The following is a 23308-nucleotide window of genomic DNA, read 5'->3' on the forward strand; positions in this document are numbered from 1 at the left end:
TCCTGGAGCTGTCTTCCTCTCTGCTCGCCTGTGCTTTCATTTACTTACTATAAGGAGCTGGATTCAAGCTGCACCAAGCAGGAAAAGATGGGGTCAGTCAAGGAAAGAATGGCAGAGGCTGAAGGAGCACAGTGCAGAGAGGTTAACGCGCCGTGCCTTCTGGTACAGCAACACCTACCTCGTTCCTTTCTCTTGGAGGCCAGCACTTCATCTCTTTGATGATTTCCTTGCTCAGTGCCAAAATGTAAAGCCTGCAAGCAGCAGAGTGCTGCTAACTTTAATGATTCCCATTTCCCAGAGAAGCACTGAGCCATCTCTTTAAAAATAATACGGGAACGTAAAGGAAGAAGGGTGCTTATTGCTGATGGAGAGAAAGGGAAATCCCTGCCATTGTGGCTCTCTATTAGGGGATGAATTAGAAGTGAAGAGGTTTTGTACCACGCTGCAGACATGCCCTGAGCTGTCCTCCTTCCAGGAGTAAATCCACAGGACACTCTCGAGTCTTTCCACCTTTAATGGGTTGTACTTTGATGCTGGTGGAAGGTGCAAGGCTGATAGCCCTGAACCCCCAGCAATTGTCTCTTTGCAACAAGTGCTCCAAGAAAAAGCACACTGCTCCTCTGCAGCGTTCCCTGCCTGGCAGCCTGATCCCTGGAGCCCTCCGAGTTAATAGTCTCTACCTCCTCCTTTTGAATTGGGCCCTCTTCTGCGCTGGCTTTCCTGAACAGGAGAGAAGGTAATGTTTCTGGCACTTCATTCAATCATTTTTATCATCTCACTACTGTTCTTAGCTAAGCTAGGTCTGGTCTGTGCCACGCAGGTGGTTGAGCTTTACAGAGATTCGCTGGGATGTGCTGAGCCTTCCCGAGGGGACAGGGCTGGGAAAGAGCTAATTCCTGATGGGAGTCACCCAGGTGCTGGGACTCAAGGAGAGGACAATGCTGCTGATTTAAAGCACTGGCCAAAGCACTGTGACCTAGGCAGGCAGCCTACCCAAATGTGATTCCAATAAATCCACCCCCGGAAGAATACTACTTAATTAATTAGCAGCTCATTTGCATGAGGTGGCACATTATTAAAGTTCTGCTGCAGCAAGTAGGGATGTGACAAGGTGTGAGCTGACAGCTTTTCAAATAAAAAGTCTTTTAAAGGAATGATCTTCTGAACTGGCAGCTTTGTTCTAAACCAGCCTCTCATGCAGTAATGAATTAAAGACATGGGGGCTGCTGATTAGTCTCTGCATGGTGCCTCTGTACCATCCTCCTTGTTTCATCTTGGAGGATCAGCTCTCCAGAAGGGTGGAGGGAGCAGAAGTATGGAAGAAGGAAATCAGGCTTAGAAGAGAGAGGAAAAGGCTTCAGTGTCAATCTTCTCTTAAAGTTTTGTACTGGTACCTGTTAGGATGGCTGAGCTGCAGCTTCAACCCAGCAATTGGCTTCTTTCATCTCCAGAAACCAGCAGAGATACAGTGAAGGATCCCCCTCCCAAGCTTCTCTTCCCACCAGTGAATGGGAAGGACTGTGTCTGTGGAAGCTCTTCTCCCTCAGGCAGATCCGAGTGCTCAGCCTCCTTGGGTGCACTCCCAAAGCAGCACCTTGAACGTTGGTGTCCCAACTGGTTGCCATTAGCCAGGGGACACGTGGGGTTGCTGAAAGGGCTGAGATCTTGGGTACAAGAGCCTGTTGACTGTGCCTTGAGCTTTAGCACAGAAGGAAGGCTGGTTTTATTCTTTGTTTTGTTTTTTTTTTTAAACCTGTCTCACCTTCCCAGTAGATGGGTTCAAACTCTTTGAAACAGTGTGATTGAAAGCGTTCAGGTGTCTCTTTGTTCTAGTTGCATGTGCTGATTCTGGGCTGGTTTGCAGCCGCCTTCTCCCACAGGGCCAAGAAGAAAGCCTTGTCTCATAGGAACCATTCTCCACCCTTAGTGCTGGAGACGTGGGCAGTGAGAGTTAATTTGGGTTGGTTGGTTTGTTTACTGGGTTGGTGTTTTTGTGCTTAGCAGCATTTGTGGGTGCCCCTGCTGCAGACAACCCCCCCCCCCCCCCTCCTCCCTGGCACCCTGGGGCATTTGTGTTCTTCCCCAATTAGCCAGCGGTTCCTCTGCCTCGCTGTTCCTTGGGGAGCTGCAGATTCCCAGGTTGTGACTTTGAACACTCAGCTAACATTTCCCAAGCAGAAGAGATGGGGAACACACGGGGGTGTGAAAGACACATTCAGAGAGACATTTTTGACATGAGTATTGAATTTGCAGAAACCTCAGATCTATAAATAACTCGGGTCATGAAGCCTGATCAGAATAAACTCAGGCTCGAGCCTACCCAGCCTCCCCCTGCATTGTGTGTTTCAGCTGCCAACCCAGTGTTACTCCCACTCCCCAGACCTGTGCATTATCTGAGCAGAGGGTGCCACCAATTTAATCCCTTGGGAAAGGCGAGATCTGAGCGAGACAGGGACAGAGGAGGTCTGTCTCCTCGCACCTGGAGCTCCTCTGAAATACAGGGAGGGGATGGAAGAGGATAATGTCTCCAAAAAAGGGGATTAGGACTTGGAAAACATGAGCAGAGAGGCGGTCTTGGCTTTGCACTGCCTTGATGCTTTGTCTGTATTGTGCCCAGCAGCAGGAGGGAGAAGTTGGGGTGTGGGATGGGGTTTGCTTGGATGGGGCTTTCATGTCTCTTTGGAGTTCAAAAGGAACAGTGAATGAGAACACCAGGGCTTTGCAGAGCAGTGTCGGCGGTGCTGGAGGGGAGAGGGGAGCTGTGGGGAGAATTTGGGTGCCAATGACTTAACCCACTGCTCATTAATTGCCTCTTGAAATTGAGTCTTCGAGCAGTGTCCAGGGGCAGCGTGAGGTGGGGTGGGAAGCTGATGTGATGCCATTGAGCTGTTTGTCACTGATCCCACTCGTTCATTCCCTTCCCAGGCAGATCTGCTGCCTGTTGCTCTCACGCTGCAGCCACCTGGCTCTAGAACCCTTCCTGGCACTTTATAAAAGATCTGTGTCTGTGGAAATCTAAGGAATGGTCATGGTACCAGTTGGCAGTGCTCGAGAAAAACCCTCTGGGTTCATTGCAGCTCCAAGGCCTCTGTGCTCGCAGGGCTCGCTGCAAAGAGCTCTTTACCAAACTGATTTTTCTCCCCAGCTGATCCTGTAGAGTTTTGTAAGGGCAACCCCAGTGGGGATTAGTGAGTGTATTTAATGTTTAGTCAGACAGTGTAATTCTGGAAAGGATGGATTTTCTCCTCCCTCAGAGACCAGATGATTTCGTCTTGAGGAGCTGTTTTGCTCCAAGCCACTCAGCCTGACAGCATCGTGACTGTCTGGAGCGAACGCATCTCTCGAGCCTTCCCTGTACTATCTTTGGGGTAAAAATAAAGGCGATGGCCACTGTGACAGGCATGTTCTACCCTAATTTGGGAGAAATGCATAAAGAAAATGTGACGGGAGAGAAAGAGACTGGGATATAAGGGAGCCTCCAGGTAATGAAGTTAATTGGATATGCTGATTTGAATTGAATGTGCATGTAAGGGTTGTCATTAACTTCCTCATGGACATATCTGTGATTTAAAGGAAAGATACTTAATGGGATTACTATTTCACTTTAATTTCAAGGAGGAGGCTTCCCATGTGGAGAGCAGTGCACTAAATCACACTCTGGGTGTTCCTGCCTGCAGAAGGTGTGTGCAAGGAAAGCCACGTCAGGGCTGGGTTTCTCCTCCCGCAGACTGGGATGTGGGGAGGGATGTGATCCAGTGGTCCAAGCAGGGCCCTGTGCATCTGCAGTAGCAGATTCAGAGCCCAGATCTGCTGGGATGTGGCTGTACGATCCCCAGCAAACCACTCTGCTTCCCTGGGGCTTATTAAGGACCTGGCAATGTTTCCGACCCAGCTCCCTGAGCACCAAGAGTTAGCTGATGTTAGCAGTGCTTGCAGGGAGTCTGAGGGGTACTTTAATCCCAGAAGAATTTCATAGAGAGTCTGAAGGGCTCTTGGAAACTTCTTGTATAAAGATTTGCAATTTCTAGTCAGGATTTTCCCCTCCTAGAGGTTGCTGTGGTTTCTTCTCTCTGGCTGTCAGAGGCAGACGCCAGCACGGGTAACCCTGGAGAATGATACTGTGAGAAAGGATGTTTGTGAGGGGGACAGCAGAAGTGTCAGGTCATCATGTGCATCTGACCTCTTTTTTTAGTCTGGTGTGAATGTAGAATAGCCCACTTTAATTAAATTAGATTAGCAAAAGTAAATCCTTTCTGCAAAGACTGTTTGGCAGAGGCACACGCAGGAAGTCTGCACTGATATTTATTTACCTTGTCCTGTCTTTGGGGAGCTTTTGCATTGCTGAGTCCTTGTGGAAACCTCCTTCAGTACCAGGTCTGGGTGGGAAAGACTCCACAGAACCACGGAGAGAAAGAGGTAGAGAAAAGCTATTTAAAATACACTGTGCTCCAGCCTGCTTCAGAAACCTGCTGCCAGTAACAGTCTTTGTGCTAAATTTCCAGCACTGAAGCAATAAATCCATCCTAGAAGTTTATGGGAAGTTTTAATGGGAAATACCCGAGAGCTGCGATGTGCAGATGTAAATGATAAAAAAAAGGTGGCAGTTCTGTGAAGATGCACCTTGGCAGCGAGGGCTGCTCCTTGTTCTCCTTGGTTTGTGTTTCAGGCAGTTGATGCAGTAACGCTCCAGTGCGCGTTCCCAGAGCTGAAATGCCCATTTTACACAAATGCCAGGTTATTTGATAGTGTTCACCCTGAAGGGCTGGAAACCCCAGCGTGAAAGGAGCAGTCTTCAGGCTCCAGGGTTGACTGGGCTTTTTAGTTTGTCACCATTATGTACAAAGATAAACAAATTCAGCCAGTGCCTTGCACCTCCGGAGCAAGAGCATCATTTCAGGACCCCATCCCCTGCATCCATGGGCTGTTTCACGTAGAGGGGTGCAGCCAGCAGCGAGGTGCTTTGGGACCCATCTCCCATCAAGCACCTGCATCCGTGTGGAGAAGCTGCAGGTCTTGAGGAGTTAACGAGTGGCCTTGCATCTAGGAGCAGGGATGGGGAATCAGTCCCTTCATGTGTGGACTTACTCAGCTGTTTTTTCTGGCACCAGGCATTTCATCATGATTCAGCGTCGTTGAAACACTGGTAATGAAAACAGACAGGTAATTTAATCATGGAAAGTTCCTACAAAGAGATTCGATGTCTTCTAATGGGAGCCTGCTGCTGGGGGGGACTGGAAGGGAATCCAGATGTATCTTAGCTCTGGTACAGGCTGGAAAAATACCTGACAGAGACTTTGGTACAGTAGATATGTTGGAGCTTCACAAGGATCCTATTAGATCCTCGAACGGCTCATACACTTATCGCCACGGATGCGACACTGCAGTGTATACATGGCACAATATGGAATTCTGCTAATCTCTTAAGATAATGCAGAGCTTATGCCCACAGTCTGTATTGTGGGGGTATTAGACTCGTAAATCTGTGCAGTGCCTTTGAAGGGTGGCAGCTCCCTGCGTTCAGCAGCATTCTGCTCCGTCACGTGGGGCGTTTCGCTGCCCGGCGTCCTCTGAGCTGGGGATGATGTTTGGATTTGCAGATTATGTCGTGAGGCACTTTTCAAGCCATATTTGTAAATATGCATCAAGAATGATTGAGGAAAGTGCTGTATTCTGCCCCAAACAACTTCGATTCACATTTGAGTGCGGAAGCCTGTGATCTGTTCTGGTCTCCACTGTCTCTCAGGTGGCTGAACACGTCTCTGCTCCTGGACACCTCTGGTTTCCATCACACTGATGTGCTTCTCCCTGTACCTGCCTGCTCCTTGTTTCACTGTGCTCCTACCCATTCTAACCTGCACCACTTCCCTCTGTGTCTTTCTCCTAAACCCTTCCCTTGCCCATCATGATGACGTGAGAGAAGAAAACCTGGCAGAGTTAGAGGGGATGTAAAGAAACGCGACCACCAGCAGCCCAGCTCCTCCCTCTCCTGCATCCCTGTGCCTGGAGCCTGGGGATGAGGTTTGTAGGGTTGGTACCACGCCACTATGGAAGTGATGGGTCAGTAGTTGTTTGGCACTGGAAGGACACCATGAAGTTAGGCAGAGGAATCATTTCTGTCTCCAAACATCAGCCAGAACCTTCCTGCTGTGGAGTTGTTCTCTTTCTTCTTCCACATTCACGGGAATAATAATTTTTCTTGTCTGACATCATCATTTGTTGTCATGGAAACCAAACCCTCAGGAAGAGATGCAGTGGAGCATCCTGGTATCAGTGGGTGCCTCTTGGGCACTGTGCTCTGGACACGGGGCTGTGAGATATCCAGGTGGGTGGGATGGGAGAGCAGCAGGGTCAGCTCTCCTCATGTCATAGAGTCTCTGAGTAGTGTGGAGCCATCTCACCTTGATGGACGGGGTGAGAGACCCTGGGCTGCTCCTCCTGCCTGTGGGGGAGGCAGGAGGGTGCAGGCAGCACCCAGCACCCCACATAGGGCTCTGGCTGTGTCCCAATCGACCTGTGCCAGGCACAGCTCCAAGCACTTGTCCAGGCTGGAGAAGCCATCACACATGTGGTGCTGTCTCCAGACCAGAGCTGCAATTCCCAGTTGGAATTGGCCTGCACAAGGCTTGTCCAGTGGTATCTCTCTTTATTAGCCCTGTCTGACCTCATTACTAGAAAGAAGCTCAATTTAACGAGCTGTTGGTGCCCCGAGGGAACTCGGAAAAACAGTTGTTTTTTACAAAGGCTGCTGATCCTTCATGTCCAGCATTTCCATTCCCCTTTGGCCATTAATCAGGTGTTTGCATGGAAGAGGCCGTGTGTCCCGCAGCACCATGTTCCTGCTGTTTATCCCTCAGGAGACTTTGCAGCCTTGTCCCTCTGTCCGCAGTGTGGGCTCATGCAGGAGATGGCAGAGCTGCATGTGTGGGTGTCTCAGGTTTGCAACACCCAGCAAGACACTGGTCTCATACTGGTCTCAACGTGCCTCTAGTTCTCAGTATTTCACGAAGGCTGTGAAGTATCCTGAATCACACAGGTGCAGCTAAAGCAGGATTTGTGCTTCTGCCTTTTTTTTTGGATTTTCCTTTCTGAGAGTTGAGGGCTTTGGAGCCAGGCTTGGGCTGCCTGTGTGATCCTGCCAGAGGTTCCCTGCGTCTGGCTCTGGGTGTTAAACCAGCTCAGTTGGATTCACACCTGGTGTTCTTTTATATCACTAAAATATCAAAAGGTAAGGAAGAAAAGAGAGAAATCCAGAAAATAAATGCATGTGTGTACCCAACAGGTCTTTACATGGCAGGAGGCATCGGGGCTCTTTCCAAGATGAGGATTTATTTGGAGGAGGGTGCAGGGGAGCATCTCTCCTCTGTGAGCGTGAAGATATCTTTGTATTTCCAGCTGGGGTGGCACATTTCTCAGATAAATCTTAAGATGCTTAACAACCTGCTCTTTTGCCTCCTGGGGATGTGAACCAGAACAAATAAACGTCCCTCTCTGCTGCTCTGTCCTGCCTCTTCTGAAGGCTTAGACTTCTCCAAAGCTGGTTCTTCATGCCTCTTCCTCCCTCCCGCAGCCAGGCAGGGAGTCATCCAGCAGCAAAAGGGGATGCGGCAAGACAGCTCGGCGTGAGGCTGCAGCAGATGGCATCTTTGTGATAAGAGGTTTTTCCAGGGACGAGCAGTCCTCGGCACATCCCTCTCCTTGCAGGACATCATGCACGTGCAGAGCGTGTCCCTGGCCCCGTCAAACAGCATCGCTGTCTCTGTGAGCCGCGGGGCCGGCAGTGGCTTCGCCGAGCCCTTGGCTCTCATCTCCCTGCCTGCTGGTTGCCAGTGTTTTCAGCGATGTAGACATCACGTTGCAATCAAATGGCTGTTCAAATATGCAAATCCTGGTAGGAAAGACAATGTAAATTGTTTGTTTATCCTCTTCCCTTCCCCTCATTCAGCCCCCAAGGCCATAAATTATTAACTTTTGGGAGAGGTGGCATATCCTCAACAGCAGCCGCTCCTGGCAGGGATGGGGTTTGTCACGGCTTGGGCAGGTTTTCCTGCAGGAGTGGGGAGTTGTCTGGTGGTGGGATGGATGGATACTGGGAACCTGTCAGGCTGAACAGACCATACAGCCACTGCGTTGGTTCTCTGCTCGCTCAGCAGCGCGGGCTGGGCTGGGTTTGCCATTGAATCCTGCAAATTTGAAAGGAGAGGGATGGCAGCGCCATCTCCAAGTTTTTAAGTAGAAATGGTATTGTGTAGGAGGCTTCTGTGGCAGCAAGAGGTGATGGAGGTTGTCTGAGTCTCGTTCTTTATGCATCTGGGAAAAAAACATCTCTGCTGTAACTTGGCCTTGTGCTGCTGGTGGAGTCTTGTTGTTGTGCTTCTTTCAGGCTTATTTTGGAGAGTCTGAAAAGTTCAGAGTCTTCGTTACTCTTGGATGCCTGTGGTCAGTCGTAGCACACTGACAGTCTGTACACTCCCCTTGACCACAAAACTTCCTCATCATTTCTCATGGATTGGGGAAATCACATCAACTTCAGTGGAGAAGGAGCCTTTGCTTTAACTCCTGTGTGTGTGTGTTGCTTGCCAGCTCTTTGCTCTGTCTGCAGCTTGGGAGCTGAAATTTTGAATTAGATTCCTTTTCCTACCTTGTCCTCCTCCCCTCACCCCCCCTCACCCACAAAATAAAATTGGGATTTGGCTGTTATGAAATCACCTGTAATCTCTTTGTGCTTCTTCCAGATCCGAGCAGATGGTCCTCCTCATGGTGGAATTCAGTATGAAACGGTGACGGTTTTCAAGGATGGGAGCCCAGTCCTTCGAGACATGGCCTTCTCCATCGATGGGAAGTACCTGTACGTCATGTCGGAGCGACAGGTAAGGCCTCTGCTTCTGTATCTCCACGGCTGCAGCTGCCTTACATAGGGAGCGTGTTGGAGCACACGGAGCTGAGGTTGTGCACTGAGCTCCATGGTGTGGAGGTTTTGCATAGCTTTGTCTGAACATCCTTTCTGCTGCCTTTATTTGTTACTGGTATATATGGACTTTATATTACTGGTGTATATATATATATATATATACACTTTATATTACTGGTATATTTTAATTAATGGTGAGTGAGGGATGCTAGTGCACAGAGGTTGGACCAAGCATGGTGCAGGTGGGTGCTATGCGGGCAGCGTTAACCGCGTCTCTTCTTGGCTTTGTGTAATCAGGAGCAACAAATCATGTAATTTTTACCACAATTTCTCATTTTCAAAATGGGAGTAGGTTGTTTTGGGGTTTTTTTTCTACATTACTCCATGGTTTTACAAGGAAGATTCATTAGTGTCCGTATAGCTTAGAAGATAGTGGTGGTGTGATACACCCACATGTTCACAGCGTGTTGACCAGGGCAGACTGGTTAACAGCCATCAGTCCTGAGCATCTAAAGTCTGCAGACTAGGGACAACTTCTTGTTCCCAGGAGGAGATTTCTTTGGTGATGCTTTCATCACACAAACTCTTCCCTGGAGACTGGTAAACCCACGAGGCAGGTCTCGGAAGCGAGAGCATCGACTCAGTCAGCACCTGCATGACGATCATGCAGCATCCCAAAGGGAGAGCCTGGGACCAGGTCACCACCTCCCAGCTTGTTGCTGTCCACACAGCCCTTCCTCTGAGCCTGTTCCTGAGCAGGATCAAATCCTGCTCTGCAAAGAGGGACCAGACTGGAAAAAACAAAACTGAAATGATTGTGATAGGAATTAGTGGCCAGTGGTCTGCAGGAGTCTGGTACTTAGGGGAGCCAGCACAGTGTAAATAATCCAGGACCTTCTGTTCTTCTCTGAGACAAGAAAACACAGAAAGTCCTCACCATTAAGCCAGACTTCTGGGTTCACTGACTCTGTTGAGCATTTTATTGGCTATTACTCATGACTGTGTAATTCAGATTAATAGAGCTGGTGCCTTGTGGGTGGTGGACACAGGAGAAGGGTTGCATCTGAAGATGTCTGGATGCTATTAGATTGTTCTGTGTTGAATTAACTCTCTGGTCACTAACAGCTTTTCACCTCTGCTTGGTAAACCTGTATCTGTCCTCCCTCCCACCTGCACCGAGTGAGATGCTACAGGGAGGTATCAGTGTGAAGTGCTCAAAGATCTGCTGGTGGAGGTAGAGAGTGAGCGGCTATCGGAACAGCTTGCCCTGCACTAGGGAGCTTGCAGCTCTTCCCAAAGCCAGCAACACTGTTTTGCTAACCTGTAGCAAAACAAAACAAGTGGCAAATACTTATCTTGGCTATGAAGTACTTTAAAGCCAGGGAATAAATACTTTAGAGGAGTGCAAAGTCTTCTCCCTGCTAAAAGACTGAACCAGATGAAAGCCTGTGGTTAAAGAAGGTGTTATACGCTTCTCACAGCAACTCAGTGATATTTCTATCTCACTGCCATGAGCAGCCACAAATTGAGGATCCCATTCCAGCTTGGACTTGGATTAGATGGTAATAATGAGGTTCTACACAAACTTTGAAATTGAATTATTTTGTTAAAATGTTAATGCTGTGGTCGTTTTCTGCAGGAGCCCTGTGCTCCTTGTGCTCTTGCCAGGGAGGAAACGATCCAGCGTGTATCTCAAACAGTTGTGGAACTGTTTTCCTTAGGAGGAAAACCCAGTGGGAATGCCTCCAACTCATCTTTTATGAGGCGAGAGCATCTTAATATTCATCAAAGTGCTAATTTGCTTAATTGTGAAACAAAAAGATGTGAAGAGAATTAGCAAATAATAGATTATTCCTGGAACATTAATTCCATTTCCAGCCATGGCTCTGGCAAAGCACTTGCCTTGGGGAGACTCCAGGAGCAGGGGGATGTGGTCCCTCATTCCTTGCAGGACCTGCTGTAGGATTTGCTTTGCCCTTGTAGAGATGTGTGCTTTGGGTCCAAAGTCCTGACATGCCATTACATATGGATTTCATCAGCTCCTGTGACCCCACTGCCCTAATCCTGGTGATGTGATAGTTCAGCAAAGTGCAGGGGAGAATATATTTTCTCCTGAATGCTGTATCAAGGAGCCTGATGATTGCAAAGGGGTCAGGACCAAGAGAAGGAGAAAGGTCCATCAGCTTCGGAGGGCTGAGGCTGTAAATGCTGGGAAGTGCCCTCAGAATTACTGAGAATATGCAGTAAAAGTGTCTTCTGGAGTCTTGAAATCTGGAACAGAATGAAATTCTGCCACAGTGAAATGACATAGAGAGCAGCTGTTCTTAGCGCTGATCTGCTGCATGTTGACGTACTGGGGGAGGATTGTCCAGGGCCTGTGATTTTAAATATCTGCTGAGAAAGAAACAGGATACGTGCCTATGTCAAAACACAGCTTTCAAAAAATAGGTGGGGTTTTTTGTGGAATTCAGATAAGAAATGTATGCTCCCCAATACTGATCAGTAGCAGATCTTGAGCTCGTGTGGCTGTGGTGTTGGGGACAGACCAGCGATGAGATGCGATGCTCTGTGTTGGAGCGTGATGATGCACAATAAACTGAGAGAGACGTGTGGATGCTTCCCAAGGAAGGGTAGATGTAACGTTTTGGTTTGAAGCCCATCTTCCTTCTGTGCTAGCAGCAGCTAGGATCAGCTTTATGCTGAAATGCATGAGGGAAAATAGTCGCTTCATCCTAAAATCTGGAGTTGTGGTTGTAGGCGCCGTCTTTCCCCACCCCCTGGCTCCTGTCCCAGCCCTGTCTGTGCCTCCTTCCAATTTATCCGCAGTCCTTTTGAGCTCTCCATGAGCTTTTCATGTTTCATTGCCAACTCCTTCCAAAGCAGAATATTTGACATTTGATTTCACTCCCACAAAGCACAGAAGCAACAGTTGCACAGCTCAGTCCGGGGGAGAGAAGGATAAAGAAACTTTGCTTCCAGCCACTTATTTGGAGTTCTTTAACCGCATGATTTAAGAGTGCTTATTAGGAGCTTTTACAGGCTCTCTTCCCACTGCACCTGGTTTCAAATAGCTCTTATGGCAAAAGAGAAGCCATTCTCACCCTATTTAAAGCAGAAATTCATTTCTCAGCATTGCTCTAACAAGCAAACACCATTCCTGCCCACAAGCTGAGCAAGGCTTGGAGAGCACTGGATGCTGCTGAGATGGAGACATGCCCGTTAGCGGAGCTGCCTGAGTCTCTCCATTCCCTCCCTCCCACCCAAATAACGGTCGGTGCTGCAGGTGGGTCAGCGATGGAGGGACCAGCACAGCCGTAGCAAGAGGACTTGCACCATGGTTCTTCTCAGCTGGTGCCCAGCGTGAGCTGCCTCTTGTTTTTCACGGGCAGACAAATTCAATTAACAGTTTCTGTCAGAAAAAAAATCCCACAAAATATTGAAGTGGAATCGGTAGCATTGCTGTCATGATGGCTGCATCGGTTGCTTCACTGACCTCCAGTGACACTTGAGGGTGCACCCAGGGCTGGGAGCCCCCAGAGATCAAGCAGCAGGTGAGGGGTTAATGGCAGTGCAGGGCAAAACTAGTGAGAGATTCCATGGGGCCACCAAGAGATTAAAAACCTTCCCATTTAATGGTGAGTCTGTTGTGGAGCCTGCACCAACCACCTGCATGTGCAGGAAAGCTTCTTCAGAAGGAAAAACTGAGGCTTACAGGAAAAGCGCTGGTTATATTGAGAAAAAGTGACTTTATAATTTGGTCCTGAAGCATGAATTGTCAGTGCATCAGGGAGACAGCAGGTTGGTGTTTTTTTTTTAATGTATGAAAGCTCAGTGCATTTCGATTCAATAAGCCCTGTAGGACGAGAGCAATTTTATGACTTCAAGGCTGCAACCCCTTTTTACTCGTCGTATCCTCTGCAAGTTCAAGCTGTTGCAGTGCAGGTTTCAGATGCAGCAGGTTTGACTTTGCTCCCACGTACACACCTTCAGCAATCGCGAGCTGTAACCCCAGGAGAAATGGTGGGAATGCTTCAGCACGGGGATTATATAAACGGCAGCAGAATTGGGGCCAGAGATTTTTTGCAGCTCTTGATAGAAGAACAAATTTTGTTATTTTTAATCTGGAAGTGAGTGGAGGTTCAATCAAACGTGTGGCAGGCACCCGGGCAGGGATTGCCATCTCCAGAAGATTTCACCACCTAATCAAGGGCTATAACGAGGAAATTTAAAACAGCGTGATCAAAATACTTGCAGGGCTCGTTGGAAGGAATATCCCTGTGCTGGGGAAGAGAAACACGGCTCAGCAGGTCTCTTCCCTTCCCAAATGCTGAGCTGTAAGCTCTGACTGCAGAGGGTGCAGGAGGCAGAGGTGGGTGCAGGGTGCTGAGGGGCACCAGACCTCAGGGCAGGCTCCCCCCACCTCTTCCCCACATGCAGACACACCATTCTAAGACATATTTTTCCTTTTTTATTGTCCAACACTTTTTTTTTCAGCTGTTTTTTTTTTTCATCTATCACTTGTTTGTGCTAATCACGTAAAATGCTTTGATGAAGGGTTGTGGTCACGCGATGCGGGGCTGCTCCCTGATGGGTGAAGTAGCACCTTCCCTAATGAGATACCTGGCCAGGATGCTGCAAATGCAGAATTCATCTTCCATAAACATCCTCCAAAATCCCTGCACATTTCATTGCCTCGGAAACGCTGCTGCTCTCAACTCATCCGTAGTTACCTCGGTGGTTAATTCTGCCACAGGGGGATTATTTCATTCTGGTTTATATGGTACGTAACAGAGCAGCATCCTGCTCTGTGACTGGGAACCACACCGTTCCCGTGGTAGAAATAATAACCCATAATCACCCAGTGAGATGCAGATAACATCAATTAGCCCAGCAGAGCTCAGAGGGCCACGGACCTCTGTAGCCTGAGATGTACTGAGTAGTCCTGTTCTCTGGTGGGTACCAGATGCTCCATGGTCAGTACACCTGCATGTGGGATGCTGAGCCCTGCAGGATGCTGAGCCCTGCGGCATGCTGAGCCCGTCCGTCCCCCTTGCAGGGTAACCTGGCCTTATGGGGACACAAGGAGGGTTTGGAGGGTGCAGGCTGCCTTTTGTTGTTTTTAGGTGAGCACTCACTAGAGCACTTGAGTGATTTCTCGTGGTTGATGTGACATTTTTATACCCGGTTGATGTTGTTCACAGATTCTTGTGCAGAGCGTTATGAGCAGAGTTCCATCACTTGGTGGGAGGCGGCAAAGATTAATGCCAAACCCAAAAGATTCCCCTCACGCCCTGGCAAGAGGGGCACAGCATGGGAGGGGGCCAGTGCTCGCTGCTGGGGGCTCACTGGGGAGGCTGAAGGTTATATGGATGGAAAAGGTGGAAGGAGATATTTTCTGTGCCTGCAACCGCTTTATCCCAACCTTGTGTCTTAACCAGCGAGGAGCAGTGCTCTAGACATCATTTGGGGGTTGGACTAGATGATCTCCTGAGGTCACTTCCAACCCCTATGATTCTGTGATTCTATGATTATTACCATGTGTCCATCAGTATATACACTGACCAGTATGACCAGTATTGACCTGGCTATGAGCATCTCATGGGCAGCGCTGCTGGAGCTCACTCAGACCTGTTGCTCTTCCAAGTGAAATTCCTTCTCTCCCTCTTATATATACACGTCATTGTGGCTTTAAGTAAAGAAACTGTCTTTTGGTCTGCTCTGTTAGCTGTGAAATATTTGCTTTGCAAATGGCCCCATGTCAGGAGCTGCAGATCTGCAGGAGTCTCTGAGGGTAATTTGTTGTGTGGCTCCCTGTCCTGTAACCCTGAGATGTTTAAGTTCTCTGAAAACTGCTTTGCTTTGGGCTGAACCTTCTGGATGCTGATTGAGAAGGAGGCAGATGGGAGCTGCCCAGATGATTTAAAAGAGGTTGGAATTAGGAAAAAAGACAAGGGAGTCCATCAATTCTGGAGGAGCGAGGCTGTAAATACTGATGGTGTCCTGAAAAGAACTGAGAAAACACAATAAAAAATGCAAGAGATGTGGATAAAAGGGTCTGGAGTCATCAAGAGGGAAAAAATGAACTGATTAAATTTTTAACTACATTATCTGCTAGTTGAACAGCCAGTTAGCTGGACATAATCTTAGCAAAGTTGGAACCACTGGGACAGGAAAAATGGCTCAGCTGAATCCCACTAGAGGTGTCCAGGATCCTGCTTCCCATGAACTGCTCCACCTGCTCATCCTGTGCCTGCAGATAATTGTGAATGCAGCAGGACGTGGGGCTCTGGGCACGGCTTGCCCAGCAGGGACTTGCCATGGCCCTTGGTGTCACCAGCCTGGCTGGGAACTTCTGCTGCTCCAGCCCGTTGTGGAACATAAATACCTGCCCAACTGGTGTTCCTTCATGACCAGCAAGGCATGAAGGAGCCATGAGCTGGGGCAAGAGGGAGAAGAGCAAGGGGACAAAGGAGAGAAGGAGAGAATCTCCCTGAGCAGTGTGGTCCTTGCTGCCCTGGAGCTGCTGTCCTGGAGGAAGGGGCTCTGCTCCATGGGGAGGTTTGCATCAACTCTCTGCCATCCTCTTCCACCACTCCCTGCTCATGCTGTGCTCTCCTAAAATTTGATGCAGGTTTTTTTTTTTTCCACTTTCCTCCCTGTAGTCAATTAGGAATAATTAAGAAATTCAGCTAAAACCTGGTCTGAGATCATTAACAACATCTACCTGACAAGAAGAATGTGTTAATTAACATCAATTGACCAAAAAAAACCCCAAAACCCCAGCCCAGCCAGGTGGGACAGCATGCTGTCTCATTCCCCTGCCTGCTGGCAGGCCATTTGTCACACATACAGAGCTCTGGTCGTGGTGAGACTGAGGTGTTGGTATCCAGGCTGGTCCCAGGACATTTCTCCAGCCCCACAACCTGCAGAGATTTATGTTCAGACACCAAATGTTCAAGTGTTCCACGGAGCAGAGTTAATTGCAGAAGTCTTTAAGGTAACAAATACTGGAAAAGTAAAGTTTCCTGGAAAATGTGGTTAAAAAATGCCCCAACATTGGGGTCAGTGGGTTTGTTTTTACTAAACAAGATGTATTTTAGACCTTGCTGGTGTGGTTGTTTCTTTCAAGTGCTTGCTAGGTTTGCTTGCAGGGTTTGTTTGTTTTGCTTTGTTTTTTCTTTGTATGAGTCTATTTTTTCCCCTGCCAGTCACAGCCACAGGGTTCCCATGTGTTTACTTCGGCATTTACTTCCCTTTCCAATTCCTCCTGGTTCCACAGACCTATTGTTTCCTTTTCAGGCAGGCAACCACACTCCTGAAATATTTCCAGAATTTCCTTTCAGTGTATGTACACGACACCCCCTGTTCCCAGCGCACCCCCTGTTCCCAGCACACTGGTGTGTTGGTGTTTGTAAGGGGACAGTCGATGTCCTCAATACCTGTGGGAAGGTCTCATCTCCCTCCCACCACCCCCCTGCTCTGTTTCCACAGTGAGTGGGGTTCCTGATGTGTCTCTGTGGGTGATGCTGGTGTTCGTGGCTGAGTCGGAGCGATGCAGAGCTGGGGGTTTGCTGCAGGATTTGTGTGTTTGGATGGATGGACAGACAGACACATAGTTCCTGTCCTTAAAAGGAGTAAGGAGAGAAGGGGAGAACTCTATTCCCAAGAGAGGAAATTACTTGAAGGAGAAATCTGTTCAGCTATAAAATTTAAAAGCAAACCTCAGATTCCTTTTTCTCTCTACTAGAGTTTTTTAACTTTTTCTCTTCCCCCCCTTTCCCATGCCACTGCAATAGTTTGTCTTCTAAGCAAATGAGTTTGGCAGCTATTCAGCGGGTGAGGAGGGGAATTGTTCACACCGGGCACTTAAAAAAAACCCTAAAAATCAACATAACTCACAATATGGTGAGGGGAGCTCTGAAATTGCACAAATTATTCTATTTTATACTTTAATTAGTTTGAATTAGCAATGGGAATAGATGCATAAAATGATCCAGTGAAGGGTGAAATGGAAAAAGGGACACGGTGTAGAGTGTCACTTTATTATTATGAAGTTTGCAGGAAGGAAGCACGGAGGATGTGCAGGCACTTGCCCTGTTGAATCTCTTCCCCATGAGGACTCTGCAGGGAGGGACAGCAAGTTGTCTCATGTGGCACTTTGTTGGGAGGCTCAGGACAATGTGACATCTTTTCTGGTGGCCCTGGGTGGGATGGGGAGTGGCTGAGAGCCCCTCCAGCATCTTCTCTCCAGGTTTGGCTCCTGGTTCTTCCTTGAACCTCAGTATCAGCATCAGACTGAATTCCATGGCTCAAAGGGGCAGAAAGATTTAAGACAGTTCAGATCCTCTCTGAGTCTTAACCTCTGAGTTAATCCTTTGCTCTTTTCTGTTTTTTCCCCTCAAAGGTTCTGAAAAGTTCTGCAGAATCAGATGGACTGGGTTTTGGCTTTCAGTGGATTTTATTTATTGCATTTCAGATCAGTTGAGGGAAATATAGCTACAAACAGATTCCTGTGATAACTTTGAAATGAGCAGAGCTAAAAAAAATGCAGCGTGAGGCCTTGCCCAGACCTCTGATTGCAACCAGCCTGGAGGACCCTTAGGCCAGTCCCACTGGTGCAGCTTGAATGCAAACAAGTATTCAGCTTTAAAACAAAATTCCTGCTTTGAAAAGTTCTGAAATGTTCAGGAAAAACTTCCTGCAGATTGCAGATAGGCTGAAAATGATGGATGTGCCCCAGGGGAACTGGTTGTAATGGTGTTGCAAGCTGGGACTCAGTATTAAATTTAAGGCTGGTTGCAAAACAGAAAAACAAGAGTTTGTGGGGTTTGTTCTCATTTTCCCTCCTCCTTCCCCCCCAGAAATGTTTCCCCTGTTAAAACTTTGCAGCAGTGAGAATGTTGAGATTTCCTAGAGCGTGCCGGACTGAGGGTATGGAGGAAGGTCCAGGGGTTTCCTTGGGAAGCCTGGCATGTTTCAGGAGAGCAGGAGAGTTCAGCATCCCCAGTGCAAATCCTGAGCACCAAACCCTGCTCGAGAAACCCCTCCAGCCCCGTCCCTGCGCCGTCCTCGGGAGCCGCTCGATAACTCCGGCATTTCTGGCTGATGCTAGCGAGCAAAAGGAGCTCCATTAATAATCTTCTATTTATTTTAGCAGCACACAGGAATGTGCCCGGCAGACTAAACACTCTGGCTTCCCCTCTGCGCCGCGGGGCCGGGGGCTGCGTGCCAGCCCCAGCCGTGCCCGGGGCTTTGCTCGGGATGGGTCCCTGCCAAGTCTGCTGGGGACCAGACTGAGAGCACTGGAGGGGACTGTGCCAGGGGAAATGACAGTGGGGTCCTGAAGGTTTCTGTGTGAGTGTAAAAGAAATCATTTTTGTTGCAATCAAGCTTAGAAAGTGCTCCTTGCACAGGGAGATGGATGTTTTCCCTCTTTCTTTTTCCTCTGTGCTCACCTGCCTGTTTGGTTAGCACAGCTGCCTGATTTTCCCTGACTTCTTTGCAGCCCAACACCACCAGCCTGTGAACATTTTGCTCTCCACTAACAGATTTATCCTCCCCAAAGCCCTATGAGATGGAGCAGCAATATCACTTTATAGATGAGGAACTGAAGCAGAGAGATGCTACGTGACCCATCCTGAGTCACACAGGAAATCTATGGGAGAGGAAGAGATTGAGCTGAAACCTCCCAAATCCTTAGTCCTGTAGCAAAGGACCATTCTTCATTTCATCACTGTTCAGTTCAGTGCTCCATCGTCACAGTGAGGTGAATATAGGAAGAGAAGGCACCAGTCATGGTTTGCAGGGACAAATAGTTTACAAAGTCTTCAGCAATGTGAACGTCACCTTCCCAGCTGCAGTTTCTCATTTGGATTCTTAGAAATGTACCATTAAAAAAGAAGCCAACATCTTCATAAACAGGTGATTTTGGTGCACAAAATTACTTTGAAAGCATTTAACCTTCATCAGCAAATCGCCAAGTGCCGGTCATGAAGTGGGATGCTCCTTGAAGGTGATGCCAGCACAGTGAGGACCACGGTGTCACACAGCTGGCCAGCTCTGTGGGAGCTTGGGGACCGTGTTCCCGTCCCAGTGAAGCAGCTGGAAGTGGCCGTAGCCGCTGGCGTGTTTCCAGGCTTGACTGAGCAATGGGTTGATCTGTCATGGCAGCCCTTGAGTTTCAAATGAGATTTCGTGTGTGTTGTTGCTGCCAAGCTACACCTGTGAATATTTTTAGATTCAAGGGTTTTTTCTTCTCAGACTGAGAACTTTTTCTGTCAAACTTTGAACTCTGGCAGGGCCAAAAGTGCTGGTTTTGATGGCAAAAACCAAAGCTCAGGTGGGATGTTGCTGTTTCTGCCTCCATGTGCCTGTGTTATGTAGCTCTGGCCTTCTGAAGCACATGCAGAGCAGCGTCACTGATTTCAGCTGCTCCTGCTCTGTGCAGACAAAGCAGGGCAGAGTATTTTGTGCTTGACACCAGCCTGAGTACGGGCTCAACCTGTAGGTTTCTGCTGGGTTTGCAAAGGGCTGAGCAGAGAGCGAGCCAGGGCCACTCTGGAGAATCTGGTCTTTTTACCATGACTTCTCAGTTTTCTCTGTTAGATGAAAAGCAGAGATGTTGAGATTTTTTTTTTTAATCAAAGAGGTGGCAGGAAAAGATGATGCTTCAGATGATGGTTATCCTTCCAGTCTGCTGATTGCAGCCTGGGAGGCTGCTCAGTTGCAGAGGAGTTGGCAGGGGCGTTTTGGAGCCTGCTGAAGCTGGCATGTCCATACGGCTTCACCCGGCCTTCAGATGGAGCAAAATATTGTTTTGTGTGTGTGTGTTGCTGAAGTCAGGGCAGCCACGGATGTGGCAGTGGAGAAAGAAGGTTTTCAGGCAGTAAATGAAGTTCAGCACGCTCACACAACACTGGGTTTGGTTGGTTGCAGGAGTATTTTAAGTGATGAGCACCATTCTGAAGTTGTGCCACCACAAACAATGACACATTGCCTCCTCCCCTCCCTGGCTCCACTTCAGAGTGTCTCTCTCCAGTTTCTCTTGCAACACATATTTATCTGCTCTGTGCCCTTCTGGCTGTTTAATTAGTATTCATGTTTCCTTTCAAATAGACATTGAGTTGAGTGCTCAGAGAACTGGAGAGACTGAGCACGTCACGTGGGTGGGATGGTGCCTGCTGCTCTCCCGCACGTGGCATTGAAAGACCTGGAGGAGACCAAATTAGGTTGTCAAGACATTGGAGATGCTTTCAGATAATTGAATTAAAAGACCCATGTGGAACCCCATACCAGCACTGGAGAAATAAGAGGATTTGAGTAACATAGGGCCCAGAAACAAGACCCAAGCACTGAGGGTCTCTTAGCTGAGATGGGTGCAGGTCTTGGTGGGCTCCGTGCTGCCTCAGCCTGGGGATGCAATGACCCAGAAGGATGTCCAAGGCAGGGATATACATATTTAATGATCCTGGTCAGTGCTGTGGACTCCAGAGCACTACTGTGATAGAAATCAAAACCAAAATGGCCAAAGTCAACTGATATTTAAGGTAGAATTGGTAGAATTGCTGCCTGCCCCGCTGCCAGCTTCTTCTCTCACCGCGGTTGTCCGGACAAAGGCTGTGTAATGGAGTAGCCCTTGGTAGCCCCATCTGCATGGGATGTGAGCTACTCAGTGAGCATCTCCCTTTGAATCTGCTGTGATAAGGATGATATTTAGCACTGCAGTTCATGAATGATGTTTTCATTGTCTCCTGACAAGCTGCAGTTGTTGCAGCCTTTTTCCCTTCCCTTTAAGTGACTCACAGGCAGGCGACTGGCAGTGTTGTGGGTGCTGTTAGTATCTCCATAAGAACATGATGATAAGTTGAGGGGTTTGGTTGTTGTTTGGTTGTTTTTTTTATGGTTTTTTTTGTGTTTTTTTTTTTAATTTGGGGAGGAATCAGAGGGGAGGAGAATGAGTGTTAAAAAATAACTACTCCTCGTGTGGCTGTGCCTTTGTGTGAGCGAGCCGACAGTCCTGCCCACAAAAAGAATTGGCTTAAAATCCTTCCATCCAAAAAAGAGCTGAGCACACTGGAATAGCGTTATTGGAGAAACTGTGCCAGTTACAGCATTCCTGTGAGTGCAGAGAGGAGTGTGCAAACTCCAGTTGTTAGTCAAAGAGAGGCTGGATTTTTCCATTTTAGGTCTTTGCTTTCAGCGCTGGTGGCTTGGGATGCAGCTCAGTCCCTGTCATCTCATCCAAGCAGGATGTTGATGGAACCAGTGGGAGAAGCATCCCTGTATTGCAGCAGCGGGTACTGGGGGGGGCTGGGTTGGGTTTAGGGTGTGGGTTTGCTGCTGCAGAAGATGCACCATTCCAGAAAAACCACATCTCCATCCAACAAAGGACCTTGATCCACCAAAGTGTATAAGGGAATGGTCAGCTTTGGGCTCTCCATGTCCTCACAGGGGTGCAATGGGGTTCAGAACGTGGTTCCACCTACCACCACCCTACTCTGCATGCAGAGAGAACCCCCCAAACAGCTCCTGGTCCCTGTCCGTGATGTCTGCAGGGATGGGGAGAGCAGCACTGCCTGGGAGTGGGGCTGCTCACCCCAGCTGGGCTCCTGGCTGGTGGAAGGAGAGGTGAGAATGTCATTTAGATCCCAGCTGGCAATTTCCTATCCGTTCCTAATGGACTGAATGTGGTCCCCATAGCTATAAATTTTCCTGGCTTGGGTCAGTTGAAATTGGAGGCTTAATGCTATAGAAGGGCAGGGTTTTGTTTTATTTTTGCGCTCTGTGTAATCACGTCGATGGCAGCGGTCTAACAGTCCTGAATTATGAGTGACCAGAGAAAAAGAAGGCATCTCCTTAGCTCCCTGTTGTTATTGTCTCTGGGTGCAGAGCAAAATGTGTAGGCTCCAGGCTAGATTGTGTAAATCTCGTTAGAAAGCCATTCCCAGCTAATGAAACCCTGGGAGAGAGGGATTTGGCTTCCCAGCCTTCAGCCTTATAGCAAAGGCTGGAATAAATCCACCTTCAGTTATGTGTCGGCTGTTCTCCCCTCTCCCCCATTGCGAGTGTGTATTTATTGGTGGGGTCGAGATATCGTTGTTGTTGCTCGAGATCAACCCCAGGTCAGCAATTTGTTGTATCTGCACCTGAATGATTTCAAGTGACAATTATCTTCGCTTAAAAAAAAAAAAATAAATAAAATAATAAAATGAAAACTAGCATGTGAAGAAATCTCACCTGGTCTTTAATCCTTCTATGGAAACAGCGATCAGACATGTAAATAATTACACCTCCTGCTCTGCAGCTTGCTTGGCAGTGGGTATTAATTCAAGGGGCCAGGGCGGTTTGGGAAAGCTGTTGAAACCAAATATCCGAGATAAATGCCTCTCATCTTTCCCTGTTTGTGTGGGCTGTGACTGTGCCTGCCAGAGCCATAGATCCCACTTGGGGTCATGTTTGTTTGGCTGTGACTTTGTTGCTCCAAGCATGGGTTTACCAGCTCCTACTGTGTGAAATACGATTGTCTTTGTTCTCCTTCACTCGACGGCCATTATGTTGTTTGCTGAAGTTTTGAGCGCATCTGCTCTGTTCTTGGTGTTATCAATATACAGACACGGCAGCCACCTCATCACACAGCCTCTGCCTTTCAGCCCCAGGGTCTGGGCATGCTCCTCCTCTGCAGGTGACAGGAGTGATTTGGGGACCCCGACATCAGGCGCCTGCTGCCAACCACATGCCTGCAGACATCTCCTCTCCCTCATCTTCCAGCCCATTCTTGTCCTGCACCTTCTATTCCCATCGCAGCCTCTCACTGCAGATACTTGTCCTGGTGTTTAGCTGGGCCAGAGCTGGTTTCTTTTCAGCAGCCAGAACAGCACTGGGGTTTGGTTTCAGCTGGGATTTGTTAGGAGGAAAACATTAATACCACACTGATGTTTGCATTTGTCACTGGAAGTTGAAGGACTTTGTGTTTTGCTGATCTACAAGTGCAAGATCTGGGAGGGGGGCACAAGGAATATTGCAATGGATCAGCTCCATGGGCATTTGGCTCTGCCAAGGGGCTGTTCCATCTCCTGTCCCCCATGGGCAAGAGATCCATGAGGGGCTCTTCCTCTCTTGCTCTCTCTGGCTTTCACTCGGGCTCTGTCTCTCCCGGGATTGCGGTTTCGGGTCGGGATTGTGGCTCCTGCGGGATCGTGATCTGGGAACGGGCCGGGCTTGGTCAGTGGGTGGTGAGCAATGGCACTGGGTGTCACTAATTTGCATATTTTATTACCATTATTATTTTAATATCATTATTATTTTAAATTTTAATTTATTTAAATTATTAAATTGTTCTTATCTCACCCTACGAGTCTCCTTACCTTTGCCCCCCAATTCTCTCCCCTGTCCCCTGGGGTG

At 48.3% G+C, this 23308-nt stretch overlaps 1 protein-coding gene across 1 annotated transcript in view; it reads left to right on the forward strand.

Moving 5' to 3' along the window:
- The window catches only part of LOC104527944 (plexin-A2), a 95828-nt gene that overhangs the window by 41294 nt on the left and 31226 nt on the right, over positions 1-23308 (forward strand). Inside the window, 1 exon segment of the mRNA XM_010171794.1 lies at positions 8731-8867. Coding sequence (XP_010170096.1) covers positions 8731-8867 — 137 coding nt within the window.

Source organism: Antrostomus carolinensis, unplaced genomic scaffold, assembly GCF_000700745.2.
Source record: "Antrostomus carolinensis isolate BGI_N321 unplaced genomic scaffold, ASM70074v2 scaffold26837, whole genome shotgun sequence".
Lineage (NCBI taxonomy): Eukaryota > Metazoa > Chordata > Aves > Caprimulgiformes > Caprimulgidae > Antrostomus > Antrostomus carolinensis.